At 43.2% G+C, this 17,698-nt stretch overlaps 1 protein-coding gene across 1 annotated transcript in view; it reads left to right on the top strand.

The window, feature by feature from the left end:
* The window catches only part of CCHR12.PART0H7orf50 (chromosome chr12.part0 C7orf50 homolog), a 1,151,581-nt gene extending 1,134,181 nt beyond the window's left edge, over positions 1 to 17,400 (top strand). The window contains exon 4 of the mRNA XM_044088921.1: positions 16,355 to 17,400. Within this exon, the coding sequence (XP_043944856.1) occupies positions 16,355 to 16,531 (177 nt within the window). The 3' untranslated portion in view covers positions 16,532 to 17,400. The remainder of the gene's footprint in view (positions 1 to 16,354) is intronic.
* Positions 17,401 to 17,698: the final 298 nt, after the last annotated feature.

Raw genomic sequence — 17,698 nt, 5'->3', positions numbered from 1 at the left:
CCACAGTGCTCCTCAACAAATTACCCCCGATCTCATTTGCCACTTCGTAGTGCCAGACGCATTTTAACCAATCTCTCAAGCATTGCCATTTTCTTCAAACTGTTAGTTTTTTTCCACATCCTATCTCTAATTTTTATCCTTAATCTCTAATTTTACTGCCCTGCTCCTCTTCTAGATTCATTTTGGTGTGTGCATGACTGTGTTTTTCTCTCTACTATACCATTAAGTAGTCCCAAGTACCATCATTGGTACTTTTTTCCCCTTTTACCTTCAGGTAACTTTCATACCGTCATTGGTAGTTCCCTTCTCCATTTCTTTCTTTTCCTCTCGATACACTAAAAAAAAAAACTTTCCTTTTCCTGTATAGTTCAGCAATGCATGTATGTTTTTGTTCCTCTGGGTACAGTGGTCTTGCTTTTTACATTATGGCTGACAAACCTTCTAAAGGTACTTCTGGCTTCAAGAGGTTCCAAAAAATGTGACAGAAAGATGCCTAACTCAGATGGGCACACTGTGTGTATTGTCTCGGTGTGGTCCATCTACAGGAAGACAGTGTGATCTGTCATGGGTTCAGTTCCAGAACCCTGATAGATTGCAAGTAAAAATTAATCTTAAAAGGCCTTAAATCTGATATTCAAGAGACCCTATCTGGTCCAAAGTTGAAGCCAGTTCATCATCTTCATTGCCATCTTCTAAACCTAAAAAGCAGAGTCACTCGGTTATGACAAGTTCCTCAGAACCACCTCCTAAAATGGCCAAATCCCCCATGGTGCTGACAGCTTCCTCAACACCAGTGGGCCAAGGTACTCACCCCTCGGTGCTATCGTCTCTGACCTCTTCAGCTTCATTATCCTCAGTACCTGTATCAATGCAGACAGTGCTCCCATCAGTACCAGCTGATCACTTGGTACCAAGGGTCCCTCAGATAATAGTTTTACCCCATACAACATACTCCGCCTCGGTAAATCCCTTTGCGGATTGTGCTCCCAGTCCCTTTTTGGAGAGACGGCCACCACGGTCTCCATTGGCCTCCTCTGTTTGGTCCACCAAGAGTTTATCAGATTCAGATATTAAGAGACAGGTGGGCCAGCCCCTGACGGTGAGGGGATTACTTCCTTTAGCAGTTCCTAGCCTTGTTAGCTCTGAAACCTTATCTTCTTCCACATCCCTCCCTGTTCCTCCTTCAACTCCAACTGTGGTTTTGGAGCTCCTGGTGCTGATCTTTCCAGCTTCGACTGTTTCTGTGCCAGCCAGAACTCATTATCCAACACTGCTAGTTACCCTGAGTTCTTCCAGTTCCTCAGAAATGGAGACCTCCCAGGGTTGAGGCTTCATTGCCAGTTCCAGGGGACAGGATTTGACTTCAACACTTTTCGAGCTCAGCCCTGGCTTCTATGTCGGGGGTGGCTTCCTCAGTGCGGGATGGGACCACAGTTCTGAAGGAATCTATTTCGGTTCCGGGCTCCCATCCCTCTACAGGGTTCCTGCCTTCCAAGCTATGGAGAGGGGCTTGTCCATTGCAGGCAAACAGTCTATGCCTTCCCTGTCAAACAAAACATCATGTCCATCTCCTCGACTGGAGATTCCTCCAGTCTCTACCCTGGGACAGAGGGCGCAAAAGTCTCAGGACCAAACCACTCTGGTTATGCCATCTTCAGAACCCTCTTCAGAGCAACCCACTGAAGAGCTATTTTTAAAGAAAAAGTGCAAGAGGAAGTACTTGGACTCCCCTGAAGAATCCTTCACAGAAGATACTGATTTCAGTGAAGGGGAAAGTTCCCCTAAGTTACCCCCTGAATATGTTTCCTTCAGGGACATCCTAGATATCCTTAAACAGAGGGGTGGCTGGATGACCCTTCAAGCTTCCGCAGAGGAATTGGTATACCTAGAGGCTTTTCATGCCCAGCCCTCTGCCTCTTGGATTTCTCTGCTGGTTGACAATCTTATTAAGTTAAGTTGATTGCTCAGTGGGCTTGGAAGATACCTGACTCTATTGAGCCAATTCCCAAGAGACCTGACTGCATTCTCTCTGTCCCTAAAGATGAGCAACATTTGGCCTAAGGTATTCCTGTGGAAATCATGGTGGTTGCAGCAGCCACTAAGAAGGAACTTGCTGATGAAAGCCCTACTATCCATCCTCCTAACAAGGAGTCTAGGACAATGGATAGATTTGGGAGGCATGAAGCGGAAGGTCACAGGTCCTTGAATTATATGGTACCTTTTACCAGGCTTCAAAGAGATCTGATTAAAGAGCTTTCAGATATTCTTTCAGGATGAGTAGCTGAAGGAGTTCGAGACAAAGTGACTTCTCAGCTCGCCACCCTAGAATCTATCTTCAGTTCCTCCATGAGGCTATTTGGTCATGCTGCTGAAGGGACGACAAGAGAGGCAGGTTCAGGCGTAGCCATCAGGAGACATGTCTGGATGCACTTATCTGATTTTGTGGAACCATTTAAGTCTTCTTTTGTCAATGCTTCATTTGACAGATCATTCTTGCTTGGCCCCAAAGTTAAAGAGACTCTAGCCATGTGTGAGAAATATGGGAAAACCCTTTCTGCCATGGGAGTATGCTTTTCCACTCCTCAACGGCCCTATTCCAGGAACCAGAGAAGTGGTAGGCTATGGTTCAGAAAGACCCAAGGACCTTTCCAGGACTCATGTGGCAATGACTTCCCCTGGAGCAGAGGGGGAGTAATAATGGAAGATGCCATCCAAGAGGCAGAAATGGTCCACAGATTCAGGGATCCAGGGACTCTATCCCTGGTAACTCTTATCAGCGCTCGTGAAAGGAGGCACAATTGCCTTCCTCTGGAGGCAGTCGTGGGGACGATTATCCCTGCACCAATCTGCCTGGCTAGGAATAACATTGGACAAATGGGTACAGAGAATCATTACCAGAGGGTGCAACATACCCCTATCAGAGGAACCAAAAAGACCAAGAAGAATGCCCAACATTCCACCCAGTCACAGGTAGGCAGCAGTCTTAGAAATTCAAAAACTGCTAGATAAAAGAGTCATCCAGACAGTCCGACCAAACCAGAGAGGATCTGGAATTTACTTAAGATTCTTTTTAGTGCCAAAGAAAACAGGGGACTGGAGACTGATTTTGGACCTCAGTCAGTTGAACAATTCACTTCAACAAACTAAATTCTAGATGGTCTCGATTCCGTCTGTACTTCCATTCTTGGAAAATGGCAATTGGATGTGCTCATTAGATCTTCAGGATGCATATTACCATATAGAAATGGACAAGCGCTCCAAAAGATTCCTGCCTTTCCAGCTGGGATCCAGTCACTATCAGTTCAGGCACTGCCCTTTGGTCTCACTACAACCCCCAGGGTGTTCACCAAATGCATGACAGTGGTAGCAGTGCATCTCCAACTGCTAGGATTCTGAGTGTTTCCATATGTAGGCGACTGTCTCCTTACCGATCCCACCAGGTGTCAACTTGTACAGGCACAAGATTACATTCTTCTTTTTTTCCAGCTCAGGAATCACTATAAACTATGAAAAATCCCATCTAGAACTATCACAACAGCTAAAGTTCATTGCGTAGGTTCACTTCCCCTAGAAAGATTCCAGAGGATCAGATCACAAGTGAGCCAGATAATTCAAAGCAAGAAAGTAGGAGGAAGACTCATTCTGCAAGCTCTAGGGTCAATGGCAGTCTCTATCACTCTAGCTCCCCTGGCCACATACCACATGCAAATTCTACAATGGCTTCTGGCCTCCCAGTGGTCATTGTTGCATCAACCAATGTCCCATCTGATTCTGATCAATTGATGCAAGGAAGATCTAAGTTAGTGGCTTCACTCAAACAAAATATTGTTGGGCCTTCCTCAACTCCAAGCCATAATGACCAGTTAGGGTGGGGGCATTATCTGGGAATGACAGTCCAAGGCACTTGGTCCCAGCTGGAGGCCAACTTGCATATCAGTGGTCAGAGATGAGGACGGTGCTCTTAGCGTTGCAGGCATTTCAAGATACCCTCCCCTTTGGATCGATTGCAATTTAAATAGACAATATGTCTGTTGTCTGGTACATGAACAAACAAGGGGTAACCAGATCTTACCCTCTTTGCCAGGAAGCTTTCAGAGTTTGGCAATGGGTGATTTCCTCCAACCGCTTTCTAATGGCAATGCACATTCCGGGGAGCTCCAAAGTGATTGTGGATAAATTTAGCAGAGCTTTCCTCATGCCTCACTAGTGATCTCACAATCCAGTGCTGACGGACAAGATATTCCTCCACTGGGGCCAGCCTTACTGCACCCTCTGAACAACAGGTGCAGCAGTTATTTTGCCCTAATTCTCCCCCCCCCCCCCGGGGGAGTCACTCAGAGATGCTCTCCTTCATGATTGCCCCCCCCCCCCTGGTCTATTACACATCTTTCCTTTGATTCCACTAATATGTCAGTTTTTAAAGAAAGCCAACAGGCTGAAGAACAGAATAATCCTTATTGCCCCTGTCTGGCCTAGACAGGTTTAGTTTCCCTTCCTATGGCCTCATCTGCTTCAGAAACCCTGGATTCTGGGCCCAGCTCCAGACCTGTTGTCCCACCCGGACAGACTAGTTCATCTGAATCTACAACATCTCAAGCTTACTGCATGGCTTCTCCAGTTCCCATGATTACTAGACATGCCTCCCTCACTTCACTGGTCCAGCACATCGTTCTGGCCCACCGCAAACCTTCAGCTAGAAAATTGTGTCATAACAAGTGGCTAATGTTTACTAAGTGGTCGCCAGACTATAATCTTGTATGTAGCACCCGTAGACAAAGTTTTAGACTTCTTAGCCTTACTCTCTGAGACAGGTTCATCAGCCTCTACTGTTCGGGTGTATCTTGCTGCAATATCTAACTTCCATATTGGTTTCACTGGTTCATCACTAATGTCACATAAACTGTGTAAAGCCTTTTTGAAAGGGACCTTTATGCTCAGACCTCTATATAAAGAACCCTGTGCACCATGGGATTTGAATTTAGTCCTTCAGATTCTTATTTCTCCTCCTTTTGAACCTTCATCAAGTTGTGACTTAAAATTCTTATCCTGGAAAACCTTATTTTTAATAGCTATCACTTTTGTCAGAGAATATCGGAGGTACAAGCCTTGTCCTGTAAGCCTCCCTACTTAATCTTTCATAATGACAAGGTCTCCCTCTGGACAAATCCTTCCTTTTTACCAAAGGTTGTTTCCAAGTCAACCATTAATCCAACTTTGCAGCTCCCAGTCATTTTTCCCAACTTTTCCAACAAAGGGGAATACTGTCTACACTTGCTAGATGTACACAATTGCATTTCTACCTTCACAGAACACAGTAGATTAGAAAATATGACCAGCTGTTTATTGCCTTTTCTTCAATCTTTTTAGGCAGTCCAGTATCTAAAGTTACCCTGGAAAAATGGCTTAAGGACTGTATGACCTTTGTTTACAACAGAAAGGGACTCTGCCCACCAGGGTCTATAAAAGCACATTCAAAGAGAGCTATAGCAGCATCTGCAGTTTTTTTCATGCCAGAGCTTCTTTAGATGATATTTGTGCAGCAGCAACTTGGGCATCTCCTCATACCTTTATTACTCATTACAAACTGGACCAGGTCTCTAGGGGATGTGCATCATTTGGCTCGATGGTGCTCAGGAATATTTACATTTTTTGTTTCTGATAATGATATGATATTAATTGGTTGTTTATTGTGAATGAACGCTAATTTATTGTAAGTATATTACAAATTTAGAATTTTTTTGTGTGTGTGTGTGTGTGTGTGTGTGTGTGTACACACACACACACACACACACACACACACACACACACATTTTTTATTGCTTTTAAAACAGGAAATAATTTTGGGAAGGGAATTATTGTGTTTTAGGATCACTTATTTAATTGTTTGTGGCACTTAAATGCTGAGTGATTTTGGAACCATTTTTTTTAAACAAAGGAAAATTATGTGATTTTCAGCTTTGATGAAGTTATGGTATTTGGAGGAATGGAAGCACTTAGTTAAGTTATTAAAGATGTTGACTTTCATGGATTTAAGTTTTTTATTTTTATTGTTTCGTTTAGTATGCCATTTCTGTTTTGGTTTATTTATCCATCAGCAGCTGCATAAAAGAACTTATGCAGCCTAAGGACTCTGTGGTTTCTGTTGTCTGATCAGAGTTAGGCATCTCTATCAAAGCACATGATGAGCCTGCAGACCACTCAACTGCTTCACCTGCTTCTGCTGTCAAGGTTCATAGGTACTAACCTATGAACCACATGATGAGCCTGCAGACTACTCAACTGCTTCACCTGCTTCTGCTGTCAAGACCCTTTTAAAAGTTTTCTAAGGTGCAGGGTTTAGGCAAATTTCATCTAAAACAGCTGGCAAGGCTGCGAAAGGGGATTCCCAACTCGTTATTTCTGAGAGCCCAGATGGTATACAGCAAATTCTCATTTGACAGGACATTGATGGTACCCTTACTTAGGTACACCAGGAGTGTGCCCCTCCTTGCCTCATTTATGTAGATAATTCCCAAAGAGGAAACACAAGACTGAATATGATGTCCTTCTGTATCACTGTTGCAGTAGTCCTCACGGTGTGGTTCTCCTGCCAAGGATAGCCCAACATCCAGCCAGTATACCAAAGTCTTTAGATCTTGTATGCACCATATGTTGCACATATGCTCCCTGTACAGATGCAGAGCATAAACAGAGTTCATGTCATCCAAGAAGGGAACATGTCGGTGTGGGAGGCAGATTCCCAATAAGGATCATCAGAAAAGGTGTCTTTTTTTGTGTGGGTGCTTCCCACGACCGTACATCCTGTAGCATTTGTACCTAAGACTGTTAAAAGTCAGTTATCTTCCTTGGCCAGCCATTTTGAGAACCAGAGGCTTAAACTGTTAGCCCAAGGTAGCATGGCAGAATCTTCTAACCCCAAGGTACAGTTAAGCAAGAAGAAGGCCAAGAAATCTCAACCAGATTCTTTGGCTGTCCAGCCTCCACCGGATGTTTCTCTAGAAACGGGTGATAACTCTGTAGGCCATCTGGTGTTTGTCAGATTCCTCTGCAGTGACCCTATTGGAGGCTGGCATGGATCCTTCTGTTTACACATCCCCTGAGGCTTTGCAGGTCTCTGCTCCAAATGTTGAGGGGGAACTGTGGTTGATCATCTCAGAAGGCCATAGATGTATTCTGCAGATTCTGGTCAGGGAAGTGGTTCTGGGTACTTTTATTGAATCTCATCAATGGTTGCAACCCCAGTTTTTGTCAGGGCTGATGTCTCTACCAAGAAAAACAGATGACTAAGCATACTTCTATATGCCCTAAGGATTCTCAGAAGGAATGGCAGGAGTTTACTCATGGCCTATTTAATGCCTTAATGCCCCTGAAGTCTCCTCAAGGGGTTTCTGTGCCTACACCCCATTATACTTCTACTACTTTCAGACAGGCTATGGGACCTGATTCCTCAGATGAGGATGCAGAGTCTGATGATAGATCCCTGTCCTACTCTTCCCAGATGTCTCCGCCTTTGGCTTTAGTTCAGTTGAAGAAGAGACTGTGAGTCCTGAGTCTCCTTTTGAGGAATTGTCTTGGAGATAGTATAGCTAGAACGAGGGATTACTTTAAGTGGGATTATTCTCAAGTGTCATAATATCCAGAAAAGGTATTTTGAGCTCCTTCAGGTGGACACTCCTAAACCTTCTGTATTACCTCCTGTATTGGCTGCTTTGCTAGACACCTTTATAGCTGCTTCTAAGTCTCCTGATTATCAGCTTCCTGCTCCAAAGATTCCTGACAGGTTCTATATAAGTCCAGTCCTGCTGACCATCCTGTGGAGTCAGTCTCCTCTGACAAGCCTTTAAACTTTTGCCTCTTCCAAGCTTCTGCCTTCAGATAAGGATAGTAGGGAAATGGAGAGAATTAGAAAGAAAGTTTACATTGCATTTACATTTGATCGTTTGAGCCATCAGTTAATAGACCTACATGACCAGATGTGTTCTGGCCTTGATTGCCCAGGCTTGTCAGGTTATCTCTGACCTCCCTAATTCTGAAGGGAAATCTGCTGTCTCTCTTTTGGGCTCTACCTCTGAGGTGGCTCAGCATGCTAGCAAGTGTAGTTATGATGCTGCTGATGCATCTTCCTAGCTGCTGCTGACTTTGGGTCTGTTGTGAGGCGTTATTCTTGGCTTATCCTGCAGTCTTAACATTAATGCCAGTTTGCTGTGTGCTGCTTTGGATAATAAAAATCTCTTTGGGACTGCTGCTGCTGCTAATATGTTCTCTGCAGGAAAAAGGTAAAACTTTGCAGGATCTTAAACATGTTTTTCTGTCCCCTCTCCCTACTTTTCACAGAAACTATCCTACTAGGTCTTCTTTTGTTCGCAGGCAGCCTTGTCACACCACTAAAGGCAGGAAGAGTGGTAGGTGAGCTCCTCCTGTGGCTTTGATGTATTGTCCCCCTACCCCTTGGCCATGTTTCATTGTCCCTTCAGCACTCCCTCTGTCTTCCAGACTGGCATATCATCACCTCAGATTCTTGGGTTCTGTGTATCATCTGTCAGGGTTACTTCATGGTGTGGAAGTCTTTCCCTCCTTTTTCAGGAATTCCATCACCTCCTCTGGAAGAACTTTCCCACTTCTCAGAGGTCCTTAGGTCCCTGGTGGACCATGGAACTATTCAGAGTATGCCTTCTTCACAAATAGGAAAGGGGTTTTACTACAGGATATTCCTGGTCCCTCGAAAGTAGGGCACTTGGAAACTGATTCTGGATCTCTCCTTGCCCAATACCTTTCTTAAAGTTCCTTCTTTTCAGATGCTTAACCCTCAAACCCTGTTTTCTCTTGTACTACCCCAGGCTTTTCTGGTGTCCTTGGAACTTTGGGATGCTTGCCTTCATATTTCTGTTCACCACATTTCCTGGAAGTTTTTACAATTTTGCATTTCTTCCTCTTGTTTTCAGTTTTCTGCTTTGCCCTTTGTCCTCTTTATTGCCCCAAGGGTATTCAGAAAATGCCTAGCTCCTGTGATTGCCTTTTGCAGGCTCCTAAGTGTTCAGATTTGTCCTTATCTAGATGATCTGTTGCTTCAGACACCTTCTCCCAGTTGCCTGTTACAAGATCTGGAGTTCAGCATATCTCTTCTCCAAAGTCTGAGGTTCACTATTAAGCATCGGAGGTCTGTCCTGACTGCTGCTCAGGATCATGTGTATCTGGGTTACAGGATTCAGACAGTGCCAATATTGGCCTCTCTTCCACCTCCAAAATTTCTGTCCTTGACAGTTTTTTTTCAGTCTCTTCTTCCTTTGCCTGCTATTCCACCCAGAGGTTTTTTTCAAGCCCAAGGATTCATGGTCTCTTCTATTCCAGTCTTGCCTCTTGCCAGACTGCACATGCAGAACTTTCAGTGGTATCACAAGCCTGTTTGACTTCATCATTGACACCCTCTTGATTTCAGTGTGCCTCTTGTTGCCTAAAGCAGGAATTTAAATGGTGGATTCAGCAACTTTCCCTCAACCCAGGCCTGCCCTTTCAGCCTTCAGTTCCTTCTCAAGAACTATTCCCCAACACTTGAGATATGGAGTGGGGGGCTTCCTGTGGTTATCTGAATGTTCAAAGTCATTACCCCTCCCATCAGAAGTCAGACCATATCAACATCAACATGACAAAAGCTCTGATTCTGGCCCTTTAGGCTTTTCACCCCATGCTCTCTTCAGGTCCTCTGAAAGTTTACACAGACAACACCACCGTGATGTGGTATGTCAACAAGTGTGGGAGCACAAAGCCTTACCTTCTGTGTAGGTTGTCTTTTCAAGCCTAGGATCTGTCTGTCAGTTATCAGTTAACTTATCAGGCAGTGTATATTCCCTCAGAGCACAATCTAGTGGCAGACACATTGAGCAGGTCCAAAACACAGTCTCATGAATGGATACTTCACAGAGACATGTTTCTGGACATAGTCCATTGGTGGGGTATTCCTTAGGTAGATCTTTTTGCCTGTCCTCTGAACAGGTAGCTCCATCTTCTGTTCAAGTGCCATGCCATCTGGCGTGGAAGACAGACGCCCTTTCTTTTCCTTGGAAGGGGATGTTTATAACTTCCCTCCCCTTCCCCTACTTCCAAGAGTCCTGCAGAAGATTCAGCTAGACCCTCCAAAAATCTTGTTAGTGACTCCCTTTTGGCCAAGATAACACTGCTCCCCCTTATTGCATCTGGCCAGGGGCAATCATCAGAAATTACCTCATTGGTTGCACCTCCTGAGACAGAACAAGGGGTCACTCATCCATACTCACTTGTACACTCTTTAACTGACACTGTGGGTGATAGGGTTTTGATCCCTGTTAGGCACCTCTTTAATGAAGATGTGCTCAGGGTTTTACAGGAGGCAAGGAAACCTGCAGCCAGAAAGTGTTATATGTCCCAATGGAAGAGATTTCCTATCTGGTGCCATGCTCATAACCAGGATCCTTTTTCAGTGGGCCTCTTTGGTTCTGTCCTATTTGTTTGAGTTGCTCCAGTCTGGCTTGGCCTGTTCTTCTGCAAAGGCCCATTTGTCAGCTATTTCTGTCTGCCCTTAAATACTCCTATGGCTTCTCACTTTGAGGTCAAACAGTTTCTTAAAGGAGTACTGTCTTAGGCCCCCAGGCTTCTCTGCAACACTGTACCTGTAAGACTGTCTTATTACTTGTTCTTACTTCTGTTCTGAGGGTTTCTGAGCTTCAGGCACTTATGGCCATCCCTTTTTTGTTCTTTTTTTTTTCACCTGGGCAGGGTGTCCCTTCGTACTAATCCTTATTTTATGCTCAAGGTGGTCAATGAGTTTTCTTTGAATCAGACAGTTCAACTCCTTTCCTTTTTTTCCTTCCCCACAGTCTGCTAGTGAGAAGCCCCTACATACCTTGGATTTGCACTGGCAGCTCAGATATTAATTGGCTAAAACTAAGGCTATTCGTAAATCTGACCAGGTATTTCTTTTTCACTGGACCATTTCTTCCTGGATATCTAAGGCCAATTCTTTTTGTTGTTCTTTTCATGGCAAATGATGGTCTACTTCCATTAGAGTTCACTCCATTCAGGCTGTTGCCTCTTCTGGTACATTCTTCAAGGGGTTGGACACTAATCCCATCCTTGAAGCTGCTACTTGGTCTTCAGTGCATACCTTTTAATAAGCATTATAAACTGGATATGGTTTCTAGGGCCAGTGCAGATTTTACTCGAGCCATTCTGCATGGGTTTGTTGAGGGCTCTTTCCAGTCTTCCACTTCCCATTCCTTTAGGTTTTTTACTCTCCCTACTATGAAGAACACTGCAACAGTGATATAGATGGACATAGTACAGTTGTGTAAGATCTTACCATAACAGTAGATGTCCTTCTCTTCACTGTTGCAATATTTGCTCCCTTTCACCAACCCCCTTTTTTTTCCTTTTGGATTGTGTTTTGGTTACCCTCCTGGCTGAGGGTCTCCCTTTTTCCATCTGCATTTTCTCCTTCTGGATGTCCATAGCCTTTTTTGTCCTATGGAGATTGCTCTCTACTCTGGCAGTTCAGTTCTGGGTAACTGCATCCGTACATCACCTGTATGCCCTACATCCTGTATGAGGAACATATGTGTAATGTACTTTGCATACAAGAGCTAAAGGATTTGGCACACTGGCCAGACATTAAGCTATCCTTGGCAGCTGATCCTACTGTGAAGATTACTGCAACAGTGAAGAGAAGGACATTTACTGTTACAGACTTTCCTACTCCTGATGCTACTCCTCACCTTCTGACAACCTTCTTCACTTCATCTCAGCCAACCCTCTACCATTTTTACATGAAGACTTTCGCAGTACCTTCACCTTGAAGAATGATGATATCTAAACACCATCCTCAACAGGAGTGGTACAACTTTTCCAAATGGCTTTTTAAAACCTTAATATCTCTGAAGCCACCTCAATTTTTCTTTCTTTTTCTTCTTCCTGCTTCTCAGAAAAGGAAGAGAGACTTCTCTTTTGAAGATAAGAACTCTTTAGATTTTAATTTTAAGATTTTGGCTTATTCTTCCCAGATTCAAGCCCCTACAGGGGTTGAGTCAGAGGATGAAGACACACTGTATCCTGACTCTCCTTTGGAAGAATTGTCTATTCTGAAATAGCATTATTATGAAAATGATGCAGCACTTTAACTGAGAGAGAAACAGGTTTCAGACATTCAAAAAGATATGACTTAATGAACATGGATATTCCTCAGCCTTCAGCTATTCCTTGTGTGTTGTGTTTATAGTTCATAGGCTGATACTAGGCTATCTGCCCTAGGGCATTTATAAGCCTAGCCAGAGTGTGTTTGGCTTTTGCCACCCTTTTAGATTTGTTGACTGTGCCTCTGTATAGTAGGTCACAGATGTTAGCCCTTTTAAGGTTAGTTTACTGTGCCTCTGTCTAGCAGGGACACAGAAGAGATCCCAGGGGAAAACTTACGATCTCCCATCCACTCGTCAAGATTTCTCTTGAAGAGGGTCAGTGAGGGGCTCTGCCTAACATGGATTGGGATTTTGTTCCAGAGTGAGGGGAGCCTCTGGGATATGAATCTGTCCCTCTAGCATGTCCTATTTATTTCTGTGCTGAGGTTTAAGTCCCTGGAGCGTATAGCTCTAAGGGATTTGGATTTCCTGAGGTGGAGCATACCCATTAATTCTGGTTTGGACATGGCTTTATACGTCAGGCATAGATCTCCTCTGAGTAGGCGGTAAGCAACTGAGTAGAGCTGGAGTTTCTTTAGCCGAACTGCATAGGGCATCTGTTTGAGTCCCTTGATCCTCTTGGTGAGGTACTTATGGGGTCTCTCCAGTTGTTGCAGGTGTCGGGTAAGGTACATCCCAAATGGGGAATTGTATTCAATTATGGGCCTGATGAGTGATGAGTAGAGGGGCACAAAGACTTCTCTTGATCTAGATGTGAACCCTTTCGTGATAAGGTGGGCTATATAGAAGGTCTTTCTAACCACTTTGGCAACGTGATTGTCAAAGGAGAGATTACTATCCACTTGGGTCCCCAAATCCCTAATTACTTCTTCTGTACCTAATGGATTACCACCTATGTGGTAATTTGTGGGCACTTTGTTTTTCCCAAAGGAGATGACTGTGCACTTTTTGGCATTTAGCTTTAGGCCATGGCTCTGGCACCAGTTATCCGTCTCTGTCAGACCCTTTTGGAGGATGCTTGTGTCAGCCGGAGAGTCGATTATGGCACCCAGTTTGCAGTCATCTGCGTACTTGGTCAGCCATAGTCCTCCCGTGTTAGCCTGTACCTCAGAAAAGTATATACCAAACAAGAGAGGTCCCAGGACTGAGCCTTGTGGGATGCCACTTGTAACTGGTTTAGAGTCTGACATGGCACCTGCAATTCTGACCATGTGGGTTCTATCCCGGAGCCAGTTTGCAACCCATTTTGTGACATAGGGGTTGATATTTAAGCTGGTGAGCTTATTTATGATGCCCAAGTGGGGTATTGTGTCGAAGGCTTTTGCGAGGTCCAGGTAGGACGTGTGGACTACCTTCCCTTCATCTATGGCCTTGGTAACTGTTTCAAAGAATTCAACCAGGTTCAAGAGGCAAGATCTGCCTTTAACAAAGCCGAATTGAGTAGGATACAGTGTCTGGAGGCTCCCAATGTCTTTGTTTATGAGTTCCATGATGATACACTCCATAGCTTTGCAAACCAGACTAGTCAGGCTTATAGGGCAATAGTTTCCGGGGTCCGTTGTGGCACCACCTTTGTGGAGCGGGACCACTGTTGCTGTACGCCATTCCTTGGGTACATATCCTGTAGTAAGACTGAGATTGAACAGTGACTTTATGTGAGGGTTCAATTCTTCTTGGAGCTCGTGTAAGACGCAGCTCGGGACACCGTCCGGTCCCATTGATGCTGTGTTTTTTGCTTTGGAGAGGGTAGCTCTCACCTGTGCATCTGTGATATCAGGGAGGCTACATTCTGTTGGGATAGACATTTGCTCTTTTGGGGAGGAAGGGGGGGACAAGTTTGCACTGAACCTGTCTGCCAGGATGTTGGCAATGTCTGTGGGATCAGTGTATTTTTTGTCGTTTTGCACTAACTCAGAGCATATCTGGGAGTTGCCACCCAGATTCCTGACATAACTAAAGAAGGCCTTGTGATTATCTTTAGCGTCTTGTGCAATTTTTCTTTCGAAGCTGGCTTTAGATGATTTTATGAGGGATTGTAGTTTCTTGCTAGTACTGATCAGAGATGCCTTCCCTTTTTGGGATTTTGCTCTGTCATGTAGTAGCTTTCTCCTTCTGTTGTATAGCTTATTTATGGCCAGGGTCCACCAGACAGGTCTCCTACCTTTGGAGGAGTGAGTCTTGGTTTTATTTGGGATAGCACGATCCATGCATTCCTGTAGGTGTCCATAGAATGCGTTTGTAAAGGATTCTGCAGTTTGGGCAGTATTTTCCACTGGCCCGGGGGCTTTGAAGGATTCCACCTTGGTTTTGAGAAGTGTGAAATTTGCTTTTGAGAAATTCTTCAACGTGGTTTTCTTGGCTGGGGGTGGGGACGGGATATGGATGTCCAGTGAGATTAATTTATGGTCTGATCTTACCAATGAGGGGTATACCTGTGGTGTGGAACATAGAGTCCCCGTGTTGGATGACCAGGTCCAATATGTTTTCCCCTCTTGTGGGAGTGGTGACCAGTTGTTCCATAGCATTTGAGTTTATAAATTCTAGGAACCGTTGGGCGAGGGTGTTGGGGCTTGAGTAGTTTTCCCAGTCAATGTTTGGGTAGTTGAAGTCACCCAATATTATTGTGTTTGGAGAGACCTTCATATTCTCCAGTGTTCTCAGGAAAGCCGAGTGGGGTTCCTGAGTTTGGGAGGTGGTCTGTAGCAGGCTACAAACCGAAAGGCAGTTTTGCCCACTGTTAGTTGCAAAGATAACCATAATGCATAAATGATGTAAAATGTCTATCTCAAACATCTACTGCTAAGATGACTTTCTCACTCAGCTGCACTCTCACATCTGTACTTAACCTGATTTAAAGGATTTCTGTGAAAAGTCTAGCAGTCATTTTGGTTAGTTGCAGCAGCTACATGTCCTGAGGCATTTCTTACCTCATTAGCTGTAGTGCTGATTGTTACAATGTGTTAAGAAGTATCAAGCTAATCAAAGGTGTATAGTAGCAACTGCAAATTTCACGACAGGGATAGGGGAGTAGGTTTATAATAATAGGCAAAGTGAACTGGACATGCATGTAGTGGAGAAAGGAGGATGAATGTCTTGGTATAGAGCAGCTTGCTTCCTTGTGGTTCAGACATAATATAAATGAAAGGAAAACCTGAAGGGAAATGCCTTTAATAGTAGGTATAGCAGGACAGATTAGTTTGGGCTTAATGAAGTTTTAGGGTAGTACAGGTCAATATTTAGTATAGCAGTGCAGTACAAATGGTTATGGTCATAATCTGCTAATGAGCTACACGTTGTAGTCCTCAGTTTGAGCCTCTTAGTCTTTGATTACCTACTGTATGACTGAGCAAGTCATTTACCAAGACCAGTGCTCCCAGGTTAACCCTGAAGTGAAGCACTTGCTGTTAGAAGGTTTTACTTATGTCACAAATGTATACATTATGCAAGATATGGCCAGGTGAAACAACTGCAAAACACAGTAATGTAAAGATAATATTAAACTGCGTAGACGTGTATGGTTTTCATAAAAAAAAAAAAAAATCTCATAAATTTCTTCTGGACATCGCCATGTCACACTCTGCTGTGGTACTGTGTCTCACAGGATCATACGAGACAAGTCATGACCATTAGCACTGTCTTGTTTTCTTCTTTCTTTGAGCTGGTACTTTATTTCCAAAGCTCTATCACCATGATCAGAAAGGTGGTTGCTATGTACACTGCTACTGCTACTGCTGAAGCTGCTGGTCCCCACAGCTCAGAACTAGCCTGACACATGGACAACCACCTGCAGAAGCTGTATAGCTAGCTCTCAATGTTGTCATATGATGAAGTATGCATTTTCTATATCTATATGAGACTTTACATCATTTAATTTTTCAAATTCCATTACTGGAATGGGCCTCATACCTAAGTCAGGGTACAGTTAGAGTTCATGAAATAAGTATTATTTCAGTCTTTGATGTTGGATGTGCTACATGGCACATTATGCATACAGGGAAGCTCTGCTTTTGTAGGGTTATAAAAGATAAGTAAATAGCATCACGCTATTAGTAACTTTTAATTCTGGAATTGTAGATGGCATTATGTCAATCTTGTGTTTTATTGCTGATGCAGAATGTGGATTTAAGAGCTGAAATCTTGAGGAATGTTAACAGTCCACTGAACTGCAGTAACTTCATTTTTTTCTCATTTAGGTTCCTGATGAATATTTTCCTGTGCTTTTGGAATATTTGGAAGGGCTGAGAGGACATGCCCGAAACACCACTGTGCAGAAGGCTGAAGAAATCATGAGAGAACATGAGAAATGTGAAGTCAGTGTGTCTCCAGAGAAAGTGCAGCGGGCACGAGAGATTCTCCAGATGTTGTCATGATATTAATGTTGACTTTTTTCTTTTTTTTTCCCTAAAGTTTTCATGCCAGGTGAAAGTTGCTCTGCCAGCAGTAGAAGTCAAGAAACACAAATAACTATGTAACATGCAGTTGGCTGTTTCCCAGAAACCTTTTCTGATATGTTATATGGCAGGTCACACTTGACTTTTACTAGCATCCCAAAAGTTTACACGGTTTAAATTTTGAGCGTGAGTAGTACTTTCATGCATACCTTTATGGTTATAAAACTTTCATTGTCAAACTGTAGTTGCTTTCTCGGTGCTCTGTGTTCTAAAGTTACTGGATGTTCTTACTCTACTTTTCGAAAGCTATTACAAATTTATTTAGTTTGTATAGATTATGATAGATTATGGAATTTAGACATATGCTTCTGATAAAGCCATCTTCAAAATATAGTGAGAAGCTTTAGTGGGGATTAATCTCTATAATATAAGTAGCAAAATGGCCATGGGATTTTATGGGAGTTTTTTTTTTCTTTTGAAACTGTGTTTTGAAATGCAGCTTTTTAAAGATTAAATCTAGTATTTGTATTCCTCTCAGTTTAGGAATGTATGTGAACAAAGCAAAGATAAAAAAAATCTTGGCAGAGGTTACTACATGCAATTACATTTTTATTGCAGGGACCCTTCACCTCTTTGTCAAAAAAGCTGCAGAACTTTAAATCTTGGAAAGGTTTTGCTCTTAGATCAGCACTCTAGGCCAGCATAGCTCAAGTGTTAGAGCAACATAGTAATGTATTTTTATTTTTTAAACAGGTGCATATAATGAATATGTCTCACCATGCCTCACTGAAAGATATCATGTATTTTGTACTTTCCCATTGATTTTTAATAAATTGCTCAATATTAAATTATGTGGAGTTGCCTGTTATGACCTAGCATCCATTCCCATTTTTTTAATGTTTTTACACTGCTTTTTTTAACTTCTCTAAGTTATTTACTCTGTTATATACAGTAAATCTATAGATTTATATTCATATTGAGAGAACTGGCACTGGATATTGTAGCTTGAATGCTTGTTTTTGGGAGGTGTAATTTTAAAATGTGCATGCAGTAATATGCTGCCATTCAAAACAAAAAGTCGTATGTGAATGCTGCATTCTCTGCAGCTGCAGTTAGGTTCTTTTCATTTTATCAATGACACTGCCA

This window comes from Protopterus annectens, chromosome 12.part0 (assembly GCF_019279795.1).
Source record: "Protopterus annectens isolate FY-2018-M chromosome 12.part0, PAN1.0, whole genome shotgun sequence".
Lineage (NCBI taxonomy): Eukaryota > Metazoa > Chordata > Ceratodontiformes > Protopteridae > Protopterus > Protopterus annectens.
This window is presented reverse-complemented; position numbering and strand designations above follow the sequence as displayed.